This window comes from Corvus brachyrhynchos, unplaced genomic scaffold (assembly GCF_000691975.1).
Source record: "Corvus brachyrhynchos isolate BGI_N302 unplaced genomic scaffold, ASM69197v1 scaffold17, whole genome shotgun sequence".
NCBI lineage: Eukaryota > Metazoa > Chordata > Aves > Passeriformes > Corvidae > Corvus > Corvus brachyrhynchos.
In genome coordinates this window covers 12,410,785-12,434,052 of record NW_008240046.1, presented here as the reverse complement: position 1 = coordinate 12,434,052, position 23,268 = coordinate 12,410,785, and the positions used below count along the sequence as shown (strand labels likewise).

Sequence of the window (23,268 nt, the reverse complement as noted above, 5' to 3'; positions counted from 1 at the left end):
ATATGAAATATTCCAGCACAGGATAATGCTGTATTTATTGCTGAGCAGAAATTTGAATGCTAACTTACCAATTATTTCTTGGCTGTACTTGTGAGAATGAAAGTAATACCTGAGAAATATTTCATTTTCATATTCTTATTCTTAGCTGTCCAGTATTCTATGAAATCTCAAGTGAAGAAAGTTCTGCCCTGCTAATCAAGTTTTTACACTGTTACAGTTTTACCAGTTTTAAACATGGTACAGTTAAGATAGAAGATCTCCATCTGATAAACACGGTTTACACATTCCAGGAGCTACTATATTAGTAGAAATAATGAGATGATATCATAAAATCATTATTGAGATAATGATGCTTAAGATAGTAGCTTAAAGTATGTTGATTTTTAAATTGGTAGTTATGGTATCCCTTAATGCTGAATGTGACAAGTACATACTTGCTATGTAATCCTAAATAGGTCTGTAAGTATTAATTAAAAAATATTAACTCTTGTGAATAGGAAATTTATTTTTGCATCATTAGTTGAAGTGATGTTTAAATAAGAACATCTGGATGAAGTAATATGTGGATAAGAACACATCAGTCCACTTCTGTTAAAAATGAATTTATGGAGAGTTCAGTGAACTATTGTTTGAGGCTGTGACTCTTTATTGTCAAGGTCCAGTCTGATGTTAAGTTTACAAAGATAAGAGGAAAGTTAATAAGGCAACAGTGGGAGGAGCAAGTAACTATGAGTAATTGGTTGTTTTTTGTATGCTGAATTAGATGCAGTCTTTTCCTTTTAGATCAGTGATTACACTGTCTCATCCACAATGCCCGTTTATATTGTGGGATCTGTCATGATCTCTGTTCTAGTTTTGTTGTAATTTAGTTAATATAATAGGAATAATTGTAAATTTTTCTCTGTTTCTGGCCTTAATTCCATGGCAGAATAAGGCTGCATGTGGTATGCCTGTAGCAGGCTGCTGTGTTTTAAAAATTGCATTTGATGACAAATGTTGCAAATGGATTTCTTGACAGTGGAAGGTACTCCTGTGTTCTCTGCGCTTTGCCATTTATTGAGTGTTGTTGCTGAAATACCTTCTTAATTCTTTATTATTTGACATTTATTGTTGTCTTCAGAACTAATTTTAAATTACTTGAACTGTTTAAACCAATAAATGACATTTACTTAATTTTTGTATCTGTAGGAGACTAAACCTAAGACAAAATTTTACGTTCAATGTCAGACTTTTTTTTCCTTGGCCCATTCAGGCTGTTGTTTTCTGCATCTTAAATAACTTTCAAAAGTATCAAACAATGAGTGTTGTTTAGAAGTCTACAGGAAATGCACACATCCTTTTTTTCAGCCTGTAAGCAAAGTCAAAACTGAGGAAAACTTCAACTGTTCCAGGAAACAGGCCTCCCTGTTTGTTAGCAACCTCATTCTAAGCATGTACTTTCAAAATGTGCTCCACCCCTACCCCTTCAAGTCCTTCTGTTAAGTCTTATTTATGTTTCAGTCTGGTTTCTGTCATTCTTTACCAATAAAATCTACAGACTGGAGCCCAATTAAAAAAAAAAAAAAATTATTGAGGACTGTGATAATCCAAGTCAGGAACATGCCAGCTTTTAATCAGCATAAAAGAGCATCTAAACTAGAGCTTTGACTGTGTTAAATCCATTTACAAATGTGTTTGGCTCAATCAGGGTTATGCCAACTATTTCATGAAACCGAGCACCATTTTTCTTTAGATGAATGACATGAAGAAAAATGTGAAAACATTCAAATCTAGGCTTTCTAGCTGAACCTGTTCTCTACATATGCCCTCCATCTGACTTGAGTCAGGGGTGGGAAGAAAGTCTTTCAGTGAAATATGCTGATTTTTTTATTCTCTCAGCTGTTAGAGCTGAGCTTGGACTGTGAATTTTTTGAAATCCTTCTGTTATCACAGATGTTGGTTATCTGCATTACTAGGTTGTTACTGTTGTTTTTAAGGTGTTTATTGCCATATGTCGTCTAACTTGAAGGTTCCTGCTTTTTAAATTAATTCATTAATTAATTCATGTCACAGAAACAGTACTTTTTGAAAGCAAACCTAAACTAACAAGACTTAAGTCTTGATTCTGCTAAATGCAAGTTCATAAAATGGGAAGGAAAAATGGGTTTGATCAGCTGTTTTAGGCAAGGCACCTTTAGATCTGATACATTATCAATCATGAAGTTAAATTCACAGCTCTCTGAAGAGTCATCAATGATCATGAATAGTTCAGGTTGGAAGGAATATCTGGAAGGCATCTAGATCACCCTCTTGCTCAGAGTGAGAAGGGTAAAGAGATGGAGACTCCATAGCCTGTCAGCACCCCTATTCTGATGCTTGAGCAGCCTCATGATTAAAATAGTTTTGCCTTGTGATGGGAATTTCCTGTGTTGCAATGTTTCCTAATGTGCTGTGCATCTGCAGCAAGTCTGGCTCACTTTTCTCTGTATGCTCTCATTCAGTAGTTGGAGACAGCAGTAAGGTCTCCCTGAACTTTTTTTCTTTAACCTGATCTAACCCAACCAGTATCACAGCTTAATGGTTGAATTCAATGATCTTAGAGGTATTTTCCAACTTAGGCAATTCTATGATCACTTCAATACATTTGAACATTCTTGTTTATTCAAATGTTGGTTTCTCCTCTGCTCTTGAAAATTTGTTTTTTAATGAAGCTGAAACCTTGTTTTAAACCAAGGTGGTTTTTTTGCTCTTTGCTTTTCTCTCCCACAGTCCATGACTTTATGCAATATCTGTATGAGTATGGAAAAGTTCTCAGAAAGTCCAATACACTATGCATCTTTCTTTGCCCTTCAGTAATTACATTCATGCAGCAGCAAAATCACTATTGCTAGTGATGGTATTCACTTTTTACCTTTTACATTCTTTTTGATCATGACTTGAACAACTGTATTTTTTTTTTTTTTACATTAATAGATGGTGCCTTTTAGAAGTCAAATGTACCAACTGTAGAGGATACTCTCAGTGGAATGTGTTCTTGCAAGCTGAAATGTGAGTTTGTGTCTGGTATTCAAGAGGCAGCATTTTGCTGAGGCAGTAGCAGTTTGCCTTGTTCTTAAAATGAATGTTCAAGTATGAAGCATAAAGTGATCAGTTCCTGCTTTGTGGAATTGCGTAGATGGGATCATAATGTGGTGATGTGGAGCAAGCTACTTACCTTCTTGCAACCATAGATCCTCTCTGAAGGTTGCTTTTTTTTCTTTCTTTTTTTTTTTTTTTTAAGCTTGTGTTTAAACCACTTTTGAAAGGAGTGATTTGGTGAGTACTGCATTGGAGCACTTACTGATGCTTTAGGCGATAAAAAAACCACTTCCTGCAATGTATGGGATGCAACTGTTGATGCCTCAGTTAGCTTGAGGTCACTGACCTCCATGCAGGTATGACTCAGTTTAGCAGAAGGATTAGTCTTGTAAGATACCCAAGCTGGCATGTGTGTTAAAGAAGATGGAGTGTGTTGAGCACAGAGCTTCAGTCAGAATTGTGGGCTCATGTTTAGGAGCTCTTTCTTCACAGAAAGACCTGAACGAGTTTGTTTAATTGGGCTTTCTGAATCCCTTCCCTTAAGGTACTTGGGGTGTTTAAGGTCTCTGTGAGTCCATCTCCTCTCTTTTTAAATTTTTAAATCATGCAGTTGCCTGCTGCAAATAAAGCAGAAGAATCCTGAAGTAGTTGTGTGACTGTTGTTAACACAGCTTTGTGTTGAGGAAGTGTGATAACATTAGCAGCCAGAGATGATGTATTGGAGCCTTACAAATACTGTTAGGTGTCCTTACAAAGAGCAAAAATACTTTCTCTTGCTGTTTAGATGGGTATGGCTGAAGCCTTTGCCAGTGTTCAGGTCAAAATGTGCTTGGAAACCTATAGCAGTTCACTAAATACTCTGTTCTTACACCTCATTAACTACAGTTTTGATAGTGAGGGGGGACTGCAAATGGAGGCAAATGTGCTGAGGTCTTGCTGCTCCTGCCATTGACAGTGTTGTCAAGAAGGGAAGAAATCAGCTGAAAGACCACAGTCATGGTCTCCGAATAGCGACTGGAAGAAGTCTAAGGGGTGTTGCCATACTCACCGAAAAGGTGGAACAAATCAGCAGTGGGCAGGAGGGCACTCAAGGCATGGATAGTACCTGCCACGTTGGTGTGTTTTAGGTGTGAGCAAGCCTGAAAAGCTTTATTTTGCTGATAAAAGTAGTGCTTAGACTCCCTTATCTGAGTCCTATTAGATGAACTTTGTTAGACTCTACATGCATGTATCTGAAGTAGAAGCAAAACATTAAACCAAAATACAGAATATTAGCCTGCAAATTGGCTGAAATAACAGTATATTTAAGAACATTAAAACAGTGTTTTTACTTTAAGTTTATACTTCTTTCTTATTCTATGTGTGGTGAATGTTGGAGGGATCGGGACGTTTCTGAAGTGCTCTCTCCTTACGAAGGAGAGTGAGCTCCAAGCTGATTGACAGTGGGGAGAGTTTCTATTTCTGTTTTGAATTATACTCCTTTCTATATAAATACATCATTAGTCACTGCTCTTTGTCTATACTCTGAAAAATGTTTCTCCATCCGCCCACCTGTTTGGACACTGTGGGAGTGAATACTCCAATATAGACAAATATTTGTATAGGACAGCAGCTTAAAATGCAGAGAGCCAGAAGTGTCTTTGAAGAAAGAAGCCCAAAAGAATGTGAACCAAAATTGCTGTAGGAGATCTAAAGGCTTCTCTTTTGTTTTAAAAGTAGTTTATGAGGGTAAATTAAGTCCATTGTCACAGTAAGCTATAAAAATACTTTATTTGCTGTGAAAATACTGCATAAAAGGGTTCCAGTTGTTTTGTTACATGCATGTCCTATTCTCAGTGCATTGACTTGCAAGTAAATGCAGCTCCCCTCTACCAAAAAAACCTAAGATAATTTTGCAAGCTGTACAATGTACGATACACAAGTGTTAATATGTGCTTAGTGAACAATGTATAATAACCTCACAGACAATTGACACTCCTGTTTTAACCACATGGGCTGGCAATATTTGTGTAAAGACCAAATGATACAGTACCGTTGCCTTGAATTCCAGTTATTCCTTCTGTAACTTTTGGTTTATTCCTTCCTCATATGATGTATTTTCTATTTGAATTTCAGAGTAATTGGTCTGGAAGCTCTCATGATTCAATTCAATCAAGAAGAGTGGTTATTTCTCACAATATGGATAAAGCACTGAAAGAAGGTGAGTTTCAGGTGCATTAGAGTCTGAATATCTCCTGTCCTTTTTAGCAAACCATAACTGCACAATATTCCAAGACTTTACAGTATGTCCCTGGTTTCTTCCATGATATGAAATGGCAAGGTCTTAGTCTTCTCAAGAAATCCACTGTAGTAAGTAATGTGATGTTGTTTTTTGCAATTCAACTGATATATTGTCATTTTAATGCCTATTTTTTTACAGAAATACATTGAAATACAGTCCTTTAAACTTGTGCATAAAGCAAAGGGATAACACTTAAAATATTCTTGACTGGGTTTTCCTGACTTGAGGAATCCTCTGGACTCTTTCATACAGTCTTCCCATTTAGTGCAATTCTTGCCATTAAAACTGAATCTAAAATCAACATTTGTATTTCTGGATGATACAGTCTATCAACCTTTTGTAAATATTTTATCTAATTTTGAATACTTTTTCCTTTAAGATTTCTTTGCAGAACTTTTTCCAATCTTTTTTGTAAATGGAGGGTATCTATGAAAATTATCATTGCTTTAAACAGGTTGGTTGTTTTATGACAACTTGGTATGTGTTATGTTTTCAAAGTTATTTTTATGAATAGCTTTTACCAGGATATGTAGCAAAAATATAAAATTAGAACACTTTACCTACCTATGTCATCTTTTCTGAAGGTGAACTACTACAACATAATTGTAATTTATTCTTAGGAAGCATTTTCAACTGGAATCAGTCAGATTAGGGGATTCTTGTTAATGTGAAAAGGATAGTACAGTCTAAACATTATGTGTAGAAACAAGCACAAAAAACCTGTTTGCTGTGTTGTCTCATATGTGTATTTTATCTTTTGGATAACCTGCCATGGAATTTGAAAACTTTGACATAATCACAGAATTTGAGGTAGTGGGGTTGTCTGGGGACAGAAAACAGGCATTGTGGAATGTCGAGGGAAAGATAGTTGTGTTACTCTTCCCTCCTGTTACTTGCATGTAGGAGTAACTTGTTTCTGTAAAAATGTGGGAGCTGTCTTCATTTAAAGTGTTTATCCCACAGATCATTCAGTTGGATGCAGGAGGCCATCCCTGCTCAGTAAGGCTGAAAGAAAGTTACTAATACTTAAATGATTCATTTTTCAGAGTTAAGTGCCTTATGCTGTGACAGCTCACACGCCTTTCAACTATTTTTTTTTTTTTTGGAGTAGCTTTTACCCTCCATTCTCACACTGAATTTTGGAGAGCAAACTTGTCAGATTTCGTTTTATTTCTTCCAGGCCTAAGTGATGCGGCCAACTTCTCTGTTTTGCAGTTGACAAAGATGAGAGTGTACTTTTTGCTCTACTGTACAAAGTGGTTTGGGTTTGAAAGGTGACTGAGTCATCTTAAGTTTGAGATACTGAATGCAATCCCAAAAGCAATAGTTTCTTTTTTATGAGCACAAAATGATCAATCTCTATGAAAATAGACAGGACTTCTTGCCTGTGACAGTTCTGAAATTTGTAGTTGTCTTGATGTGAATGGTTTTGTTTGGGTTTTTTCCAAAGGTTTGTGGCTCAATAAAACTTTATTACTAGTGATATAAAAAATACCATCTGTATTTGTGTTTCCAATCTTGGACTGATTAAGAGTAAAGTATTTATAAATTCCAGGAATTTTGGACAAGTTTTTGCTGTCTAGATGTAACGTGCTACTCAACAAAATGCTTTAGAAAGCCTTATTCATTTAGCTAGGAGACTTTCAGTTGTCAAGAGGTTTTAATCTTGGGGACCAGTTCAGACTCCTAGTGCCTCTTGAGGTTTAAGAGTAGGTGTTGTCAGATTATCACAGTCAATAGAGTTTTGGGGTGTGGGGGTTTTTGTGGTTTTGGTTGTTTTTTTGTTTGTTGGTTTTGGTTTTGTTGTTGTTTGGTTTTGTGGGTTTTTTGTTTGTTTTTTTTTGTTTTAACATATTTTACTTTACCTTAGAGATGCATGGATTACATTTTTGGGAAAACCAATGTCATCTGATTTCAGAAATGCTGTTGCTGGGTGTGAAGAGACAGCCCTTTGGTTGATTCTGATTTCTTCAGCTGTTTTTCATTGTTGTGTAATTAAGTTTGCCTGGGGTTTACTGTTAATTGCTAACTACCTTGCACCCCTCCAGAACTGCCTGTTGACTGTCGGTCATGCCATGTTTTTGCTGGTGTTATTGCCAGTCTGCGTGGACTTTTCGCTCTGAGTTTAGTATGGCTGACCTGAGGTTCTATGTCACTTCAAGCTGCCACTTGGCTTTATTGCGTTTTTCCTGATGTTCTCATCATAGTCTGTTAATGTAGTTGGAAGGATAGATAGCAGTCATATCCTTGGTTTAACTAAAGGAATCATGCGTGTTTCTGTTTCAAACATCAGTCTTATTTCAATAGCTATTAGATGTTTAGATAGTTCTCCTGTCATGGTCAGTGGCTGATACTGGTTGCCTGTGTCTTATATAGATTCTTGTATCACCACAGCCCATGTAATAAAGTTGTTGGGAATCATGCTTATACAATGTGCCTCACACTAAACACCACCAAGAGGGAACGTTGGTATATTCTGGTTTACAGCTCCGCCCTAAATGTCTTTGCTATTTTCCATTAGGAGCAGAGTTGTGTAACAGGTTGGTGCTTTAGAGTGCTGCTTCATTATTAATTATAGCATACTTGCCTTAGCTGTAGATAAAAGGTGGAGGAAAGCTGTGAATTAGCCCTGCTACGGTATGTTGTGTTTTATGAAATCTAAGTGCTCAAAATCAGAACAAGTGTAAGGTTATGAAGATATTTTCCTTGTTGAATATAGCAGAAAGAAAAGGCCTTTAGTTGTCAGCCCCAAGTCTCCTTTTCAGCTGGAAGTACTTGAGTAACTAACTCTGAAATATGGTTTTTCACTACTTTTCATGCTTTCTCTTGATAGATTGATTTGATTTTTGTTTGACCTTCCTTTTTCTTACACAAAGAAAAGATAAGCCACTTTTACAAATACTCTTTAGCGCTACCTGTTGCATGTCTGAATTCCATCCACACATGGTGGTGTGGTAAGATGTCTCCTGAGAGAGGCTGTGCCCAGTCACACTTGGGCTGCTTTGCACAGCATGTACTGCTTGGGCTGAGGCTGCAGCTGTCAGTAGATTGATCTCCTGTGGGGGTAGCTGGCCTCCCAGGAAAGGAATTTAATTTTCCATTTTTATTGCTGCAAATCCTGTGGTCTTTTTGTCATTCTTCACAGTCTTTGTCTCTACAGTTTTAGTAGTGCCAAGAAGAATGGTCTTCATATCACTTAGCTGCTTCACTGGGTCATTTATGAGTAACTAAAATAGCACAGGTCATAGCTCAAATCCCAGCAGAAGTCTACTGGTGAAATTGCTCTGCTGTGAAAATTCACCTGTTTCGTAGATCTTAAAATATTTCATGCCAGAGAGCCATCTCTTTTTTTGTAGTGGGTTATCTTCCTTCAACCCTGCCTTGAGGTGATTTTGTTGGAAATATTTTGGGAATTTAATTAGATTCTTTCTATGGATCAGCCTGTCTGTGTTGATCCCTTAGGATCTAACTCTGTTAGGGATGTAAGATTGTACTTCCCTTTACAGAAAGATTGGGAAAAAATGTCTCATTTCCCAATTTAAAATGTACATGTTGACATTTAGAAAAAAAAATTGCAGTAACTCCTGCTGCTTTCTATTTGAAAAGCTGGGGCTATATTTTTTGGTTTTGTTTTTTTTGGGGGGGGAAGGTTGTTTGTTTGTTTGCTTGTTTAGAAAACAGCTTTCAAAAAATTTTTTTTGGTCCACAGTATGAGCAAACCAGTTTGAGTTTATGTCCTCTCTGCCATTGGGATTCTAACACTTAAAGCTAAGAACTCTTGCAAAGGGTGCATGTGGAAAATTATTTGAACATAAATTTCTCTGACTTTTTTATTTTACTACACTTCCTAGATATTTTTTAATACATTTTTTTTCTCTATTGTTTATATATTTTCATGGGGTTTTTTCTGCATAAAAAAACCAGTAAAGACACAAATGCCAGGAAAATTTTAATGAAAGTGAACCAAAGATTGGGGAATTGGGAGACTGTCAGGAATTCATTTTGTACAGGGCCTGTCCATCTATGCACAATGATAACATCTAGCCTGCTAAACCTGGCAGTTTCATAGAATCTGAATATGCAAGTAAACCAAGAAATCCTAGTGGTTTTCCAAACACAAACTTTAGAAGAGCACTGAAATCTTTAAACCACTATTGCTAGTTCACAGTCACTGAAATGTTGGCATTTAGACATCATTTTGTCGGCCTTTTACACCATGGTCTAAGTAAAGGTTTAGTGGCCATGAGAAACTTCAGTAAAGATAATATTAAGCGCAAAACCTCATCTTCTTAACATGTATAGCTAAAATATAATGAAATCTAAAATATAAAAAGTGAATAATGACCTTCATTTCTTTCAATTTAAATGTTAATGTTTTGGAAATTATAAAAGTGAATATTCAGAGTATTTATTAGTAATTTTATTAGTAATTGTAAACCCACCTTTAATATAGGGGTTTAAAATTTTCTTTCAGGTTTTTGTTGTTATTATTTTTTGTTGTTTGGGGTTTTTTTGTCTGAATTGGCTTTTGGCAGGGGGAAAAGGTAGTGGTTATAAGAAGCAAGTAAGCAGTTAACTTTTACTTCTCTGGAACAGTACTTTGACAGGAACTTAGCTGTGGTATAGTCTGTCATCTTTATCTGTTAATTTCTTATTGAAAGTATTTTTATAAAAGTATAGCTTATTATAACCCCATCATGCATGTTAAATCTAGTGTTGTAGTAGTACGGAATTCTGGTAATGATTCTTGGCTTTTTGACGGTGGTTTCCTCACGCAGGATCCTGACACAATTCATATAGCCTTGTATTTCTGTTTTACTGATTGCAGTGCTCGCTGCTCTAGAATAACTCAAGCTAGTGTTGTAGCTATACCTTTTCTTCATTTGCTCATACAGTCACAGGAGAGTTTTGGATTTGACTATAAATTAATGTAGTCGTTCTGGCTTCTCCAGTGCTTTCAGGAAAGGACAGTTACTTCCTGCTGAAACATGGAAGTCTGTGTCATTATTTGCATAGAATATTTATGTTCTGTTTTTTAATATTGTTTTGAGAAAAAGAATAGGCATTTAATCCTTGTTCTTCATATTTTTGTTATTTTTAATAAAGTTGGGTAATGAATCTTAGCAATATAAAAACTCTTTAGTGTGAAGCTCTGCAAATTGTAGATTTGAAGCTAGTCTGACCTGCAGACCCTGGTGGTGCCACTGAGCCTCTGAATGAATGAATGTGGAAAAAGGGATAGCAGTTACTGTAGGACATGTGTAGGAGTAGGAATGAAGGAAGAGTCTAGAGGGGTGTCCTCACTAAACCTCCACACAAGCTTCTGGCTTTCTACTCTCAACACTCTTCTAGTTTACAGTATTTAAAGAGAGTAGTTGAACAGGCTCAACTTCAATTTCACATGGGAATGGCATTTCATTACATTGTAGTAACTTGGGCCTTGGATCTTCTGAACTAATTTAGAAAACCCAGTAGAAGTTTCTACAGTTTTGCACCAGATTCATTGTGGTCACTGCATTTGATTTGATCAGAAGAAATTTGTTTTATGTTTGTAGTGGATGCGTTAGTGGGAGTAAGGTTCTGTGCTGAATGTGTTCTGCTTGTTTTTTTATTCCTTCCTTGTCTTCTGACTGTTGTTTTCAATGTTTTAGAGAACATGTAGTATAAAAATAATGAGAATAGATGCACGAGCAGATTTCTCCTCTGAAGGGAGAAAAGTTCTCTCTATAAAATTGTTACATTTGTTTCCTGTATTTCTTTAGGGTGCTCAAATGGCACCAGCTGCATCCATGGGCGTGAAGCTAAAGCAGCAGCTGTGCACCATGGCCAGGATGACACATGGCAGTGTCCTACCCAGTCTTAAACTGGCTGCTGTTAGCGTCTGTGGCTGGTGTCCTTTTTAAATTTTATTAATTGTTTAAAAGCGGTCTCATTGCTCACTTGGAGATACATCCTGGGCTCTAAAGAACCCTGAAATTTATAGAGAACAGCACTGTTGTGGTGCAGGAAGGTCAATGAGGTTAAGTGACAAGGAAACTACAGAAGACATGTAAAGTAAGAGAGTTATAAAACACGGGTGCAGGAAAATATGGTTTAAAGCTGTGTAATCCTTTTAAGGTGTTGAAAGTATCTAACTGGGAGAGTTAGACACAAGTGAAATATTTCATAATTGCATGGTTGATTTTTGGTGATGATTGATGATCTTTTGTCTCTAGTTTGATATTGCCAATAGATTTTGTGGTTCTTTCACATTGAATGTGACAGAATTCATGAGTGGCTAAAAGGAATCAAAAAGAATGTATTACGTAGTGTGCTGGAAACTGAGCTCATTTTGGAGTGGAGTTGCTTAAAAATAGTTATAAATTAATGGTCATTAGGAATAGATTTTCTCTGAAAGAGAATATATCCTTAAGAGATCGGAATACAAGTCATGCTCTTTTGCTCTTGCTTTGTAGAGTTCTGTTGAACAGACTTCTGTAGGAGCCACCACTCCATACCGTGGCTTGTCTTCTTGGGCAAAAGATGCTGAAGAAATAGCTACTTTGCACCCTTGCAAAGGACAGAGAGGGTGTCTGTAAGAAAATCTGAAAAAGTCACTATTTGCCAGTGATGCTGATTAAAAAAATACCACAATGCAGTGTGTTGCAGCTGCACTTGAGAAATTATTGGTCTCTTATGGATTAGATGAAAAGGAAGAATCTGTGCTGTGATCAGTTTTCCACAGTGTTTCAGATCTTGCAACAGAGATTATTCTTCTGCTTGCTTATCAGAAGACTACTACTTTTTATAAATGTTTTCATCACTGTAGTATTAGTGGGTGAGAGTTTTCACTGAAATATTTCATCTGTTTCAGGAAAGTGTTTTGGAAATTCCTATCCTGCTATATGGCTCTGCAAACTTTTTTCTCTCCTAGATTAGAAAAAAACCCCAAACTTCAAACCTGTTATGTATTTGTTTACTGAACTGTGAATTTTTTTTCTGAATTATTAGTTAAAAAGTCTTGAAATGTCTTAGCAAAAGGCTTTTAACTGCACATTCCAGCATATTCATTGAAGTGACTCATTTTCTTTCTTTATAAACTTGAGGAAGCTAGTTTATAAAGCATTTGATTAGAAACTTTTATCAATTTTAGCCATTTCTCTGGAAATGTTTTTATCAAGGTGATGTTGGTTGAGGTTTGCTAGTTTTGCCTGAAAGGCAAGTGAAAATATTTAATTTAAGATGTTGTCCTATTAATATGTTATTAGCTCAGTGTTGCCAGTGCCGGGGAGATTTTCATAATTTACTAAACTGCCAAGCAAACAACTTCTTTCAAAGTGGAAGGTAAGAAATAGTGGAGTCTTATGATTACTTTGCACCATGGGCTTACACTGACAAATGAGATGGACTTTTGATATGAAAGTTTGAAACCAGGATGTTTAGTAAAGAAGCTGCTCAAATTACCAGGCACATGACTTTATTTCCCCCTTTTTGTTATCCCTCTGGTGGATGCAAATTGACTGTTACAACCCCAGCTCTTCCCCCATCTTGTTGCAACTGTTAAATAGTTCACCTGTTCTCCCTGAACACCTCCTGCTCCCTCTTAGGCCTCCAGGGACATTTGCTGGAGTGAAACATCAGTAAAACTGGTGATGTCAAATGTCAAAAAGGAAAGTCAGAATGGTAGAAGATAGTGTTGCCATGGGATTTGCAATTACAGTAATATTGGTTATTGCCTGTCAGTATGGTTTGGAATGCTTTGTCATTTTTGAAGTTCATGTGGTCTCGCTAATTCACTTGTTCTCTCTTAGCTCTTCTGATCCTATAATGTACTTTCTGTGGTGGTGTTCAGTGTTGTATATGTCTTTGGAAATCCAAAAATCTTAACCACCTCCCCTTTTTATCCATGACTTTGGAATGGAGACTATTAAGTTCCTACGTAAAGAAGGCTGGCTTCAGTCTGCAACATTTTAGACACAGTCAGATTATATGGTAGTTCATATAACCAAAGCCACTGCTGAGAGACAGGTATTAGTCTGAGGTTTGTGTGTAGCTGGTAACCTAACTGTCTGAGCAAATCCACTTAAAGGCTTTGCTTTGCAAAGTGACCTGCAGTAACCTGTTAGGTGCAGATTGCTGTAACCTTGCCAACCTTATGTTCTTTGGCAAGAAGTAGATGTGAAACCTATTACCCATACAGTTTTTGAGAAGGGTGGAGGATTACATTTTACCTGTCTTGGTGTGCCTTGTCCTTTTGCAGTTTTTGCTACTTATTGTTTTGTTTTTCCTTTCAGTGTTTGACTACAGCTATAGAGATTACATCCTGTCCTGGTATGGGCAACTCAGCAGAGATGAGGGGCAGCTGTACCAGCTGCTATCTGAAGACTTTTGGGAGATTGCCAAGCAGCTGCGACAGAGGCTGAGCCACATTGATGTAGTTAAAGTTGTCTGCAATGATGTAGTGAAAGCTTTACTCTCGCACTTCTGTGACCTTAAAGGAGCCAATGCCAGGTAAAAAACCCCCTGCATTTCATTGGAATTTTCTGCTTCTCTCTTTACTTTCGGATGTGCTAAATCAAAGTGATGAAGACTGTATGCTTTTGTAGGAAACTGATAAAATAATTCAAGCTCATTACCAGTTTTAGAGATCAAGCAGGCTTCAGGACGTCTGTAAGGAAACACTTGGACTCCTTTTTCTGAGAGTTTGGATTCACTGCTGTTTCAGTTTAATCTGTGAATCCTTTGTTCACTGAAGGAGGTGGGCTGTGTGAGCAGTTCCTGCAAAGTAGTGTGAACGTGCAAGGGAAAGAAGGGCCGCTGTCAGTGTGGTCAACAGACAAGAAGATGGTTATTTGCACCTTTCCCAGAATAGCACCAGGATTAATTCCATAGAGTTTTCCATTTCTTCTAGCCCTGGGAGGCAAAGCCTTACGATTTCTGTAGGTGGCCTGTCCTGCAGTAACAAGATTTTTCTACTGGAAAAATTGTTGGCTGTATTTTCTTTCTCTGCTTAAGTTGTCGTGCTAATTTCATGAATTTCCTCTTTAGCAAGGATCTCTTTGTCCACTTGAAAAGCCAGCTTTCCACTGAACGCTGGATTTTCACCCAAATTGTAATTGCAAATGGGATCTCTTAGCCTATGCAGTTCCCACATTTGAATGCATAATTTGTCCAATTGTGCACAGATTTGGTCTTATATCTGCGCTTACCTGAACTTTAGTTATTCTAATTGGAATATGCTTTGGTAATTCAGATTTAGACTGCACATTTTATTCTGTGAAGTTGTTTTGCCTACAGTTAGATCCATGTATTTTTGACACCCCTTCAGACAAAAAAGGACAATTGTGTTCTGTCAGAGACCGATCTGTTACCATTGACACTTCTTTCTGTTCTGGATTAGAAGATATGGTTAATGTATTTGTGGTAGATCCTAGCTAATTTTTTATGTAAGCTACTGGATAGAAAAAATAAAGAGAAAATACACTAAAGGGTGGTTACATTCAAGAAAACAAGAAATTAAGGTGTATGTACTTTGCAGTAGATCTTGCAGTGGGTTCTAGATATTAGTTTCTATTAGCTCTGGAATGAGGTAGAAATCTCTTGGTTAGGTAAAACTCTTAAGTGTGCTCCTTAATTTGTAAGTATCATGCTTGCACTTATCCTTTATCACAATAAGTGCTTGCTTTTGGAAAGAATTTCATTTGAACAGTTAAAGAATGAGAAAGAGGAATTTTCCTTTTAGTTGTTTGCTTTTGGGTTTTTTTTAACTCAATGTTTTTCTGTTTAAAGCTGGGGATGTAAGATCTAGAATTGCAGAATTATTAAGTATTATTAATGTTGATTGTTGATGGGGTTTCTTATCTGCTGAGAATTATGACCACTTCACCTGGTCTTTGTTGGATTGTTATTTCCACTGTGTAGAACTAAAATAAATTCTCTTGGTTATTTTCCAGTTAACTTTTTCACTTGGAAGCAGTAAACGCACCTTAGCTCTGGATAAGACAGACTGCATTAACATGGGAATGAAAAAAGTCCTGTCAAGAATTAGTGTAATGTGGATACAAAAATGCTGCTAGCAAGGATTTTCTTGCTATTTTCTAAGTCTGTGAGAGACTTTTCTCTCTCACAGAAGATAGTAATGGAGTTCTGTAAACAATGAAATACCTGCAACCTTTAAAAGTCTTGTTTATGGTACAGTAGAAAAATATTTTGACAATGGATGTTTTAGGATTTTAGCCAATCACCCCTAAGGGGTGGCTGATCCTTGTCCTTGTCCAATTAGACTATGAAGAAAAAAGTCTATAAAAGAGTTTGTAAAATAATTAAATAAATCAATCTGCTGCACAATTCCTGCCTGCTGGATCTTCTCTCCTCCTCCCTATGGCTGCAGGACACGGTGATATACCCTAGGGCATTTTAATAGTGTAATATAGTGGGTTATTAAAAAAAAAGCAAACAAATCAACCCAACAGCTCTAACTGAACGATTTATAGAGGCTGGGACTGGACTCATTGACTGTTTTTTGCAGACTGCAAGGCTGTGAATTCACCAGGAGAAAGGTCTGGTTTTAATGTGTGTGACAGATCAGCAACATGATGCTGCATGACGCAAGTTCTAAAGCACTAGAATATCTTCATGCTGCTCATCCAAACTTGCTGAAAAAGTCTGGGGAGCTGTATGGAAATTGCACAGGGCTCACCATTTCTTAGCAGATGGAGAGAAAGCTTAAATCCTATGTACAGGCTATTGCAAAGTCAGCAGAAGGGTGACATTGTGCTCATATGCTCAGATGGAATTTGTGCTGCTGAGTGATGTGAGCATGCACATAATAAACCTGAAAGCACAGCAAATACTCTGATAGGGTTTTCTATTTTAGAGAATTTGGAGTTGTAACAGTGACTTGAGTTTTGTACAAATTGCCTACTGCTATGGAGTTTACTGTGCTAGAACCTGCTGACATTTTAAGCTATAGACCGAGAACTAAAAAGTATGTCACTTATAACTTGGAAGCCTTCAATTATTTTCTATATTGATGTCCTGGTTTTCAACTGGGATAGAGTTAATTTTCTTCCTAGTAGTTGGTACAGTGCTGTATTTTGGATTTAGGTTGAGAACAATGTTTATAACTCTAGTGTTCTAGCTGTTCCTAAGCAGTGTTATGCTAGGTCAAGGACTTCAGCTTCTCATACTTCCCTGCCAGTGAGGAGGCTGAGGGGGTGGGCAATGCAAGAAGCTGGGCGGTTACATAGCCAGGACAACAGACCCAAGCTGGCCAACGGGATATTCCATACCATATAGTGTCATGTTGAGTACATCAATTAGGAGAAAAGCTGTCTGAGAGAGGCTGCTTGGGAACTGGCTGGACATCAGCCAGCAGATGTTGAGCATTTGCATTGTGCATCACTTTTTTTTATATATTCTATTATTATTATTGTTTTCCCTGCCTTTTCTGTTCTATTAAGCTCTCTTTGTCTCAAGTCATAGAATGGCTTTGGTTGGAAGAGACCTTAAAGGTCATCTAGTTCCAAACCCATGCTATGGGCAGGGATGCCTTTCATTAGACCAGATTTCTCAATGCCCTATCCAGTCTGGCCTTGAATAGTTCCAGGGATGAGGCATCCACAACTTGTCTGGGAAACCTGTTCCAGTGCCTCACCACCCTCACTGGGAAGAATTTCTTCCTAATATCTAATCTAAACCTACTCTCTTGCAGTTTGAAGCCATTGCCCCTTGCCCTGTCACTACAGGCTCTTGCAGAGGGTATCTCCTCACCTTTCTTGTTGGCGCCCTTCAGGTACCTGAAGGCTGCAATTAGGTCACTCCAAAGTCAGGAGTTTTACATTTTTTTTCTGATTGTCTCCCTCATTCCACTGTGGGGAGGGCAAAGGAGTGAGTGAAAGTGTGTGTGCTCTTTGGCTGTCTACTGGGTTGAATCATGATTGCCACAGTTCAAACACAAAAAATTCGTCTTCCTAAGGTAGGGAATGCAGATCTTCTTGATCTACTTTGCTTTCTGTTAGTGTTTTAAAGACAGTCATAAAATTATGGCATTCACATTTCCCTCTGTATCTCATAATGGATGCAGTTAGTTTTGGATGACAAATATAGTGGAACAGAGGCTGTAATTAGAGTGAGGTATCTTTCCTGTTGTGATCGCTCTTGGAGCGCTCTGTCTCGTTTCCGCCACTGAGTTTAGACTGCAACATGACGGCAAAGGGCATTTTGTCTTTTGTGTGGCAGCTTTTGTAGTTTTAAATACCTCTAATACTGTGTCTGGAAGGGGTGCCACCTGAGCCACTTTGTCTTGGTTTTCCTATATGATAACAGATAATCCACTAACGTAGCAGAAAGAAACCGTCCATGCCCAGGAGGACAGATGTCTTGTTTTTTCAGAGTGAAGTTTGTGTGTTTTGTGACCCAGGTGCATGTTGGACACACAAATTTCTTTACTTCTCTTCTCTTACTGACTAACTTCAATCTGTGATTAACTGGGATGACCGAAGGGATGAAATTAGACTGAGACCCTTCAGAATGAGGAAGGGTGCTGCAGTCCTTTCCTTTGCTCCTGCTTTCCCTCTGGCTTATCTTAACCATCTCAAAAATCCACTTAGTAATAAACAGCTCAAGGTAAATAACCAGCAGAGGCCAGAGATGAAGAAAAGTGCTGGGAAGAGACCATGTCTCCCTTCAAAGCAACCTGGCCTCTCCCTGGGTCAAGGCCAGGTTGGATGGGACTTCGAGCAATCTGGTCTAGTGGAAGGTGTCCCTGCCCTTGGCATGGGGTTGGAACTAGATGATCTTTAAGCCTCTTCCAACCCAAACCATTCTATGATTCTGTAATAAGAGGAGAGGCCACTTCCCTGCTGGCTGGTTGGAGACAGGGTATTGGGAAAAAGGATCCTTGTCGTGTTAGATCTGTTTCCCCTTTCTTTATTCTCTCCCCTGGCTCTCTTTAACAGCAGCTGTCTTTCCTGTGCATGCCACACACATCTGCTGAGTGAAATAAGGGCAGAGACACTTCTAGCCATGGGCAGAACTGTCTGGATTGACATAGAGCAATACAAGCTGCAGGCAAGACAGCTCCCAATTTTTTCATCTTATATGTGCCACTGGGGTGTACTTTGAGGTTCAGTTGGGGTTTCAAAGGAAACTGTCACTTTTCAGTTAGAAAATTTGTGGTATTTTGAATAATTTAGATAGGAAACAATTTAATTTCTAGTACTAGTTGGTGTATAGAAACAGAATATGATAATTCTCCAAGTCCAGCATTAGGTAGTTTATGAATTTGAGATACGGAGGAAAAGTCAGACCTGGATTTATTTTTAGAAGCTGCTGCTCTTTTCCTATATGTACAGGATCAGGAATGCATTTATAACAGGATTAGCCAAGTGCATCCTGCAAGGGTAAAGAGGTTAATATTCAGCCATTCATGTTTCATAGCATCTTTTACTCCTTCATTCCTTTGTATCTTGTTCAAGAGTCTTTCTTTGGTGACTTTAAGAAGAATATAAGCAAGCTGAATGCTGGCAATGCCATTTTATGTAACCAAGGATGGAGTGTAAGCTGAGTAAGGTGGTGTACAATGATGGAAATGGTCATGGTATGTAGGTGCAGTGTAGTCTGTGGTGGCAGTGTACTTCCTGGGGGCTGGAATTATCTGATCCTAGGAATGTAGTCTCCCTCTGGTAGCATGATATGTTTGTTAAAAGCTAGAAGCAACTATTCTTCTGGATGAATGTTCAGTGAGTACTGGAAGGACTTAAGCAAGGTGTAGACAAATAGTAAGTCTTTTTCTGTGAAGCTGTCCCCGTGAAAGGAAGAGTGAGTTCCCTTGCCCTTATTGTGGGCTAAGAATAATTGCCCTAAATATTTACAGAACTGTTAATATTTGATAAATAAAACCCTGTTTTTTGCTGGGTGCAGCACAGGCAAAATAAGATTTGCCTGCATTCAGTAAGCAGATGTCATGGTTTAACTTCAGCCAGCAACAGCCCCACACAAACTGCTCACTGCCCCACCAGCAGGCTCTGAAGACATCTGGAAAAGTAAGTGCAAGAACTTGCAGGTTAAAAGTGAGAAAACTCATGGGCTGAGATAAAGACAGTTTAATAGGTAAAGCAAAAGCTGCACACAGAGCAAAACAAGTAATTAATTCATCACTTTCCATGGGCAGGGAGGTGTTCAGCCATGTCTAGGAGAGCAGGGCCCCATCACATGTAATAGTGACTTGGGAAGACAAACACCATCACTCCAAACCTGTCCCCCTTCCTCTTCCTTCCCCCACTTTACACACTGAGCATGATCCCAGAGGGTCTGGAATATGCCTTTGGTCAGCTGGGGTCACCTGTCCCAGCTGTGTCTTTTTCCAACTCCTTGAGCAACCCCAGCAGTGGGGTGATTCAAGAAGCAGAAAAGTGTCTTGATGATGTTCAAGCACTGCTCAGCAATAGCAAAACCATCTCTATATTATCAACCTGTGTTCAGCCCAAATCCAAAATACAGCCCCATACCATTGAGAAGAAAATTACCCCAGACAAAACCAGCAGAGTAGGCAAGTGGGATTTGAAGATAGTTGATCCTTGTGTCTTGAACCCCCTGAGAAGCAGTGCTCTTTGAACAAACCCCAGCAAGAAGAGGTCAAGTGACATCGATTTTATTATAATTATTAGTAGTATTTTAATTTTTTTCTCCCTTTATCTTTTGGTTTTGAGTGTTCTCTGTCTTTAACCTACAGCTGGGGCACCTTTGACCCCAAAGACAGAGGAAGAATTGGTTTCTGCACACATGAATATGTGGTATGGCAGGCTGCTTCTGGCAAGTTGACTGCTACACAATATCTGATGGGATATGCTGAAGTGTTTTTATGTGTGTTTGTCCCCACACTTGCAGCATAAGTTACGACTTAGCAACATGAGTGCTTGGGGTCTGCAGGCTGCTACTGATGTTGATTCAGAACCTATACTTAAGAGCTCAATGCTCTTGGAAAGTGTCAGGGGGAGGTGTTGTGGGGAAATTGCTGTTTGAGTGACCACTATGATACGCAGTTGGGGGATTAAAGTTTGTATCATACATGTTTTGATAATGTTCCTTTTGTTTTCTATGTATTACAGACAGGGCAAGGAGAGAAAATAACTTTCTTGGCCCAGGTGAATACCTTGGCATGTATAGGACATATAACTTCCATTTTTTGTGATTACAGCGTGTATTGTGATAAGGTAGTAAAAATAAAAGGTGCTGCCCCCACAAACTGATCAAGAGCGGACTGATACAAAGGGAGTTTTAACACTTGAGATTTGACTTGGTTAATTCCATAGGTGCATCCAAGTTGTCTGGATAGCAGCTAAACACCTCCCACAGGTCTTGTTTTTCTTTTAAAATTCCATTTGCCAGAAACACCAAGAGTTGGTTACCACAGCCTCTGGAAAGGTGTATCAAGGGGATTAGTATGAAGCTGTAGAGATTTGTTGCAATGGGAACAGCTGTATGAAAGTGCTGAGAGCAAAATAGTCGTGAAAAGCCAAGACCTGAATATGTTATTAAAATCAACCCATGGGTAGTACCAGGTCTAAAGCTCACCATTTGTTTTCAAGCTTCAGTGTGGGAAGTTTGGCTTTCCTGCTAATGATTGAGTATGACCATGACACCGTAGTAAGCATTAGGACATCCTGGTGCTAATGTGGTCATGCCACAGTTGGGAAGCCATTCATAAGTTCTTCACCTCTGTTACTAATATGACATGTCAAATGCTTTTTCCTGAAAGAGGTAACTGTGGCATGTATAAATGACAGGTTTTATGCACAGTAAACATTAGTTGAAATGATTTATAAAACTTCCTGATATATCTTGATAAAATGACAGCTGTGAAAATTTTGGGTTTGGCTTTGTCCACTGTTCGTATTTTTTGTTGTGCTTTCTGGGGTTTATGGTTGGTTGGTTGGTTTGTTTAAAGTAGATACATTTTTCTGGTATATTTGTTATACTGGCTTGTAAAGGTGTAAATTCTTATTTCTTTTATTTCTTAGAAAATTCAAATAGATCAAGCAGTTTTTACTTTGCTGCATTGTCAGGAAGCTTAGAGCTCTGAGGGTGATATAGGTGAAGAGATGCAGCCTGCCTGTGGTTCTGGTAGTTTGCAGAATCAGTTTTATGAAAATGCATGGTGAATGTTGAATATACTGATGCCACTTATTTAGAGTTGCATGTGCACTTCAGCTCACAATTGTACTGATTGAGACTTAAATGTAGCTCTGCAAGACAGTCTCTTGAAAGACTAAATAAAGAAATAGCAAGGCTGAAGGGAACACTTTGTTATCTATCTATCTATGCCTTAAGTAATTTCCTGTAGAGGAGTTGTTAATTTTTTACTTGGTTTGTTTTTTTTTTTTTTTTGTTTGTTTGTTTGGGATTTTTGTTGGTTGGCTGTTTTTTCTGGTGGGCATGGGGGTTTTGGTTTGGTTTTTTTTTTAGGGGTAGAGGGAGGTGTGTGTGTGTATAATTTGCTTACTTCCCAATTTCAAAGCAAACTGACTTATGTTTGTCAAAGATGCTTTGCGTCAGGAGCATACATCCCACCACAAATACCAAGTCTTAATACTTCTGACTATAATGAGTCTTTATAATATAGACAGTTATTAGATGGTCCTAGTCAAAAATATGGATATCTAGAGTAGATTCTCAGGGAAAAAAAGAGATTTCCATGTGGTCGCTGTATTGGGAAACGTGGAAGCCCAGGTGATAGTCCAGTCTTATGGAATGGCCATAGGACCTGCATTCCTGAGAAATGAAGTATTGTTGTTAAAAAGTTGTTGATATTGGCTCAGAGTTCCTTAGTTATATTATGGGAAGGAAATGATATTTCTAGAACCCTGGTAATGTTGTAACTGTTTTTCTTCAGGAATACCACAGCAAATCTGTTTTTCCGCTTTCCTTTATAAAGTGCTGGATGAACTGTAGGCTCACAGCAGTAAGGGGTAAAGTCTTAACATTGATGACATTCAGTGGGATGCACAGGCAGTAATTGCACAAAGCAGCCTCAGAGCAGAGGATAGTTACAGCAGGTGTCAGTTTGTTCCCAAAGTACAGCTTGGAAAAGACCTGGTACAAAGGAATTCACTTGGGCAGGCCCTATCTATGGATCTATATTTGTACTGTGCTGCTTAATCTTCCAGTGCTTTGAGGGGCAACCGAAGGAAATCCCTTTGCTTTCTGACATTATATAACAGTATTGGATAGTGTTAAAAATTCAGAGCAGGCTTTTCATAAAATTACAGAAAAGGAATCTGGGCAAGGTTAAGGCTGGCTTTGTAGCTTATGGGGCATGAAGATGGATATGACCTGAAAGGATGCTCTATAGAGTCTGTGTTCTGTCTACTGTTTTAAATCATTGAAGTCACCTGCACCTTGATAGACCACTGTTGTCACTATTACTTCAGTCTTAATTGTACAAAAAGGCACAAATGAATTTAGTTGCCACTTGCCATTATTCGAGTATTGTCTAAAGCAGATTAATTGAGCCTGGTTTATAGAGTTTTTATCATACCTGTTTTGGATCTATTTCCTAGAGTGCCACATTTATTAGCTCACTGCACACAGTTGTGCTCAGAATTTATGGCTAACTGACTGGGCTTTTAAAGCTCTGTCTAAAAATATCTGCACGCAGTTTTAGTTCGGAGTTTTCTGTGATTACTAAGGGATTGTTTGGAGAATCCAACCACACAGTACTAATAATAAACGTTCAGAATTAGGAAAAGAAATAATGTCTATGTTACTATTTGGGTTATTTAATAGTGCTTAATATCTTTATTGACACTGGAGAGATGTAGCAGCACTCTGCTTTGTGTACATGTATGTGGATTGCACTTCAGTTTCTGCTTTTCCTGTTGCTCTCTGCAAAATGAACAGTGTGACATTCTCACAGAGTTGAAGATCTAGGTTTTATATCAAGGCTTAAG

The 23,268-nt window shown here is 38.1% G+C and overlaps 1 protein-coding gene across 1 annotated transcript in view; it reads left to right on the top strand.

Moving 5' to 3' along the window:
* Positions 1–5,146: 5,146 nt before the first annotated feature.
* Positions 5,147–23,268, top strand: part of SNX25 (sorting nexin 25) — a 70,295-nt gene continuing 52,173 nt past the window's right edge. The window contains exons 1-2 of the mRNA XM_017744304.1: positions 5,147–5,257; positions 13,612–13,828. Coding sequence (XP_017599793.1) covers positions 5,149–5,257; positions 13,612–13,828 — 326 coding nt within the window. The 5' untranslated portion in view covers positions 5,147–5,148. The remainder of the gene's footprint in view (positions 5,258–13,611; positions 13,829–23,268) is intronic.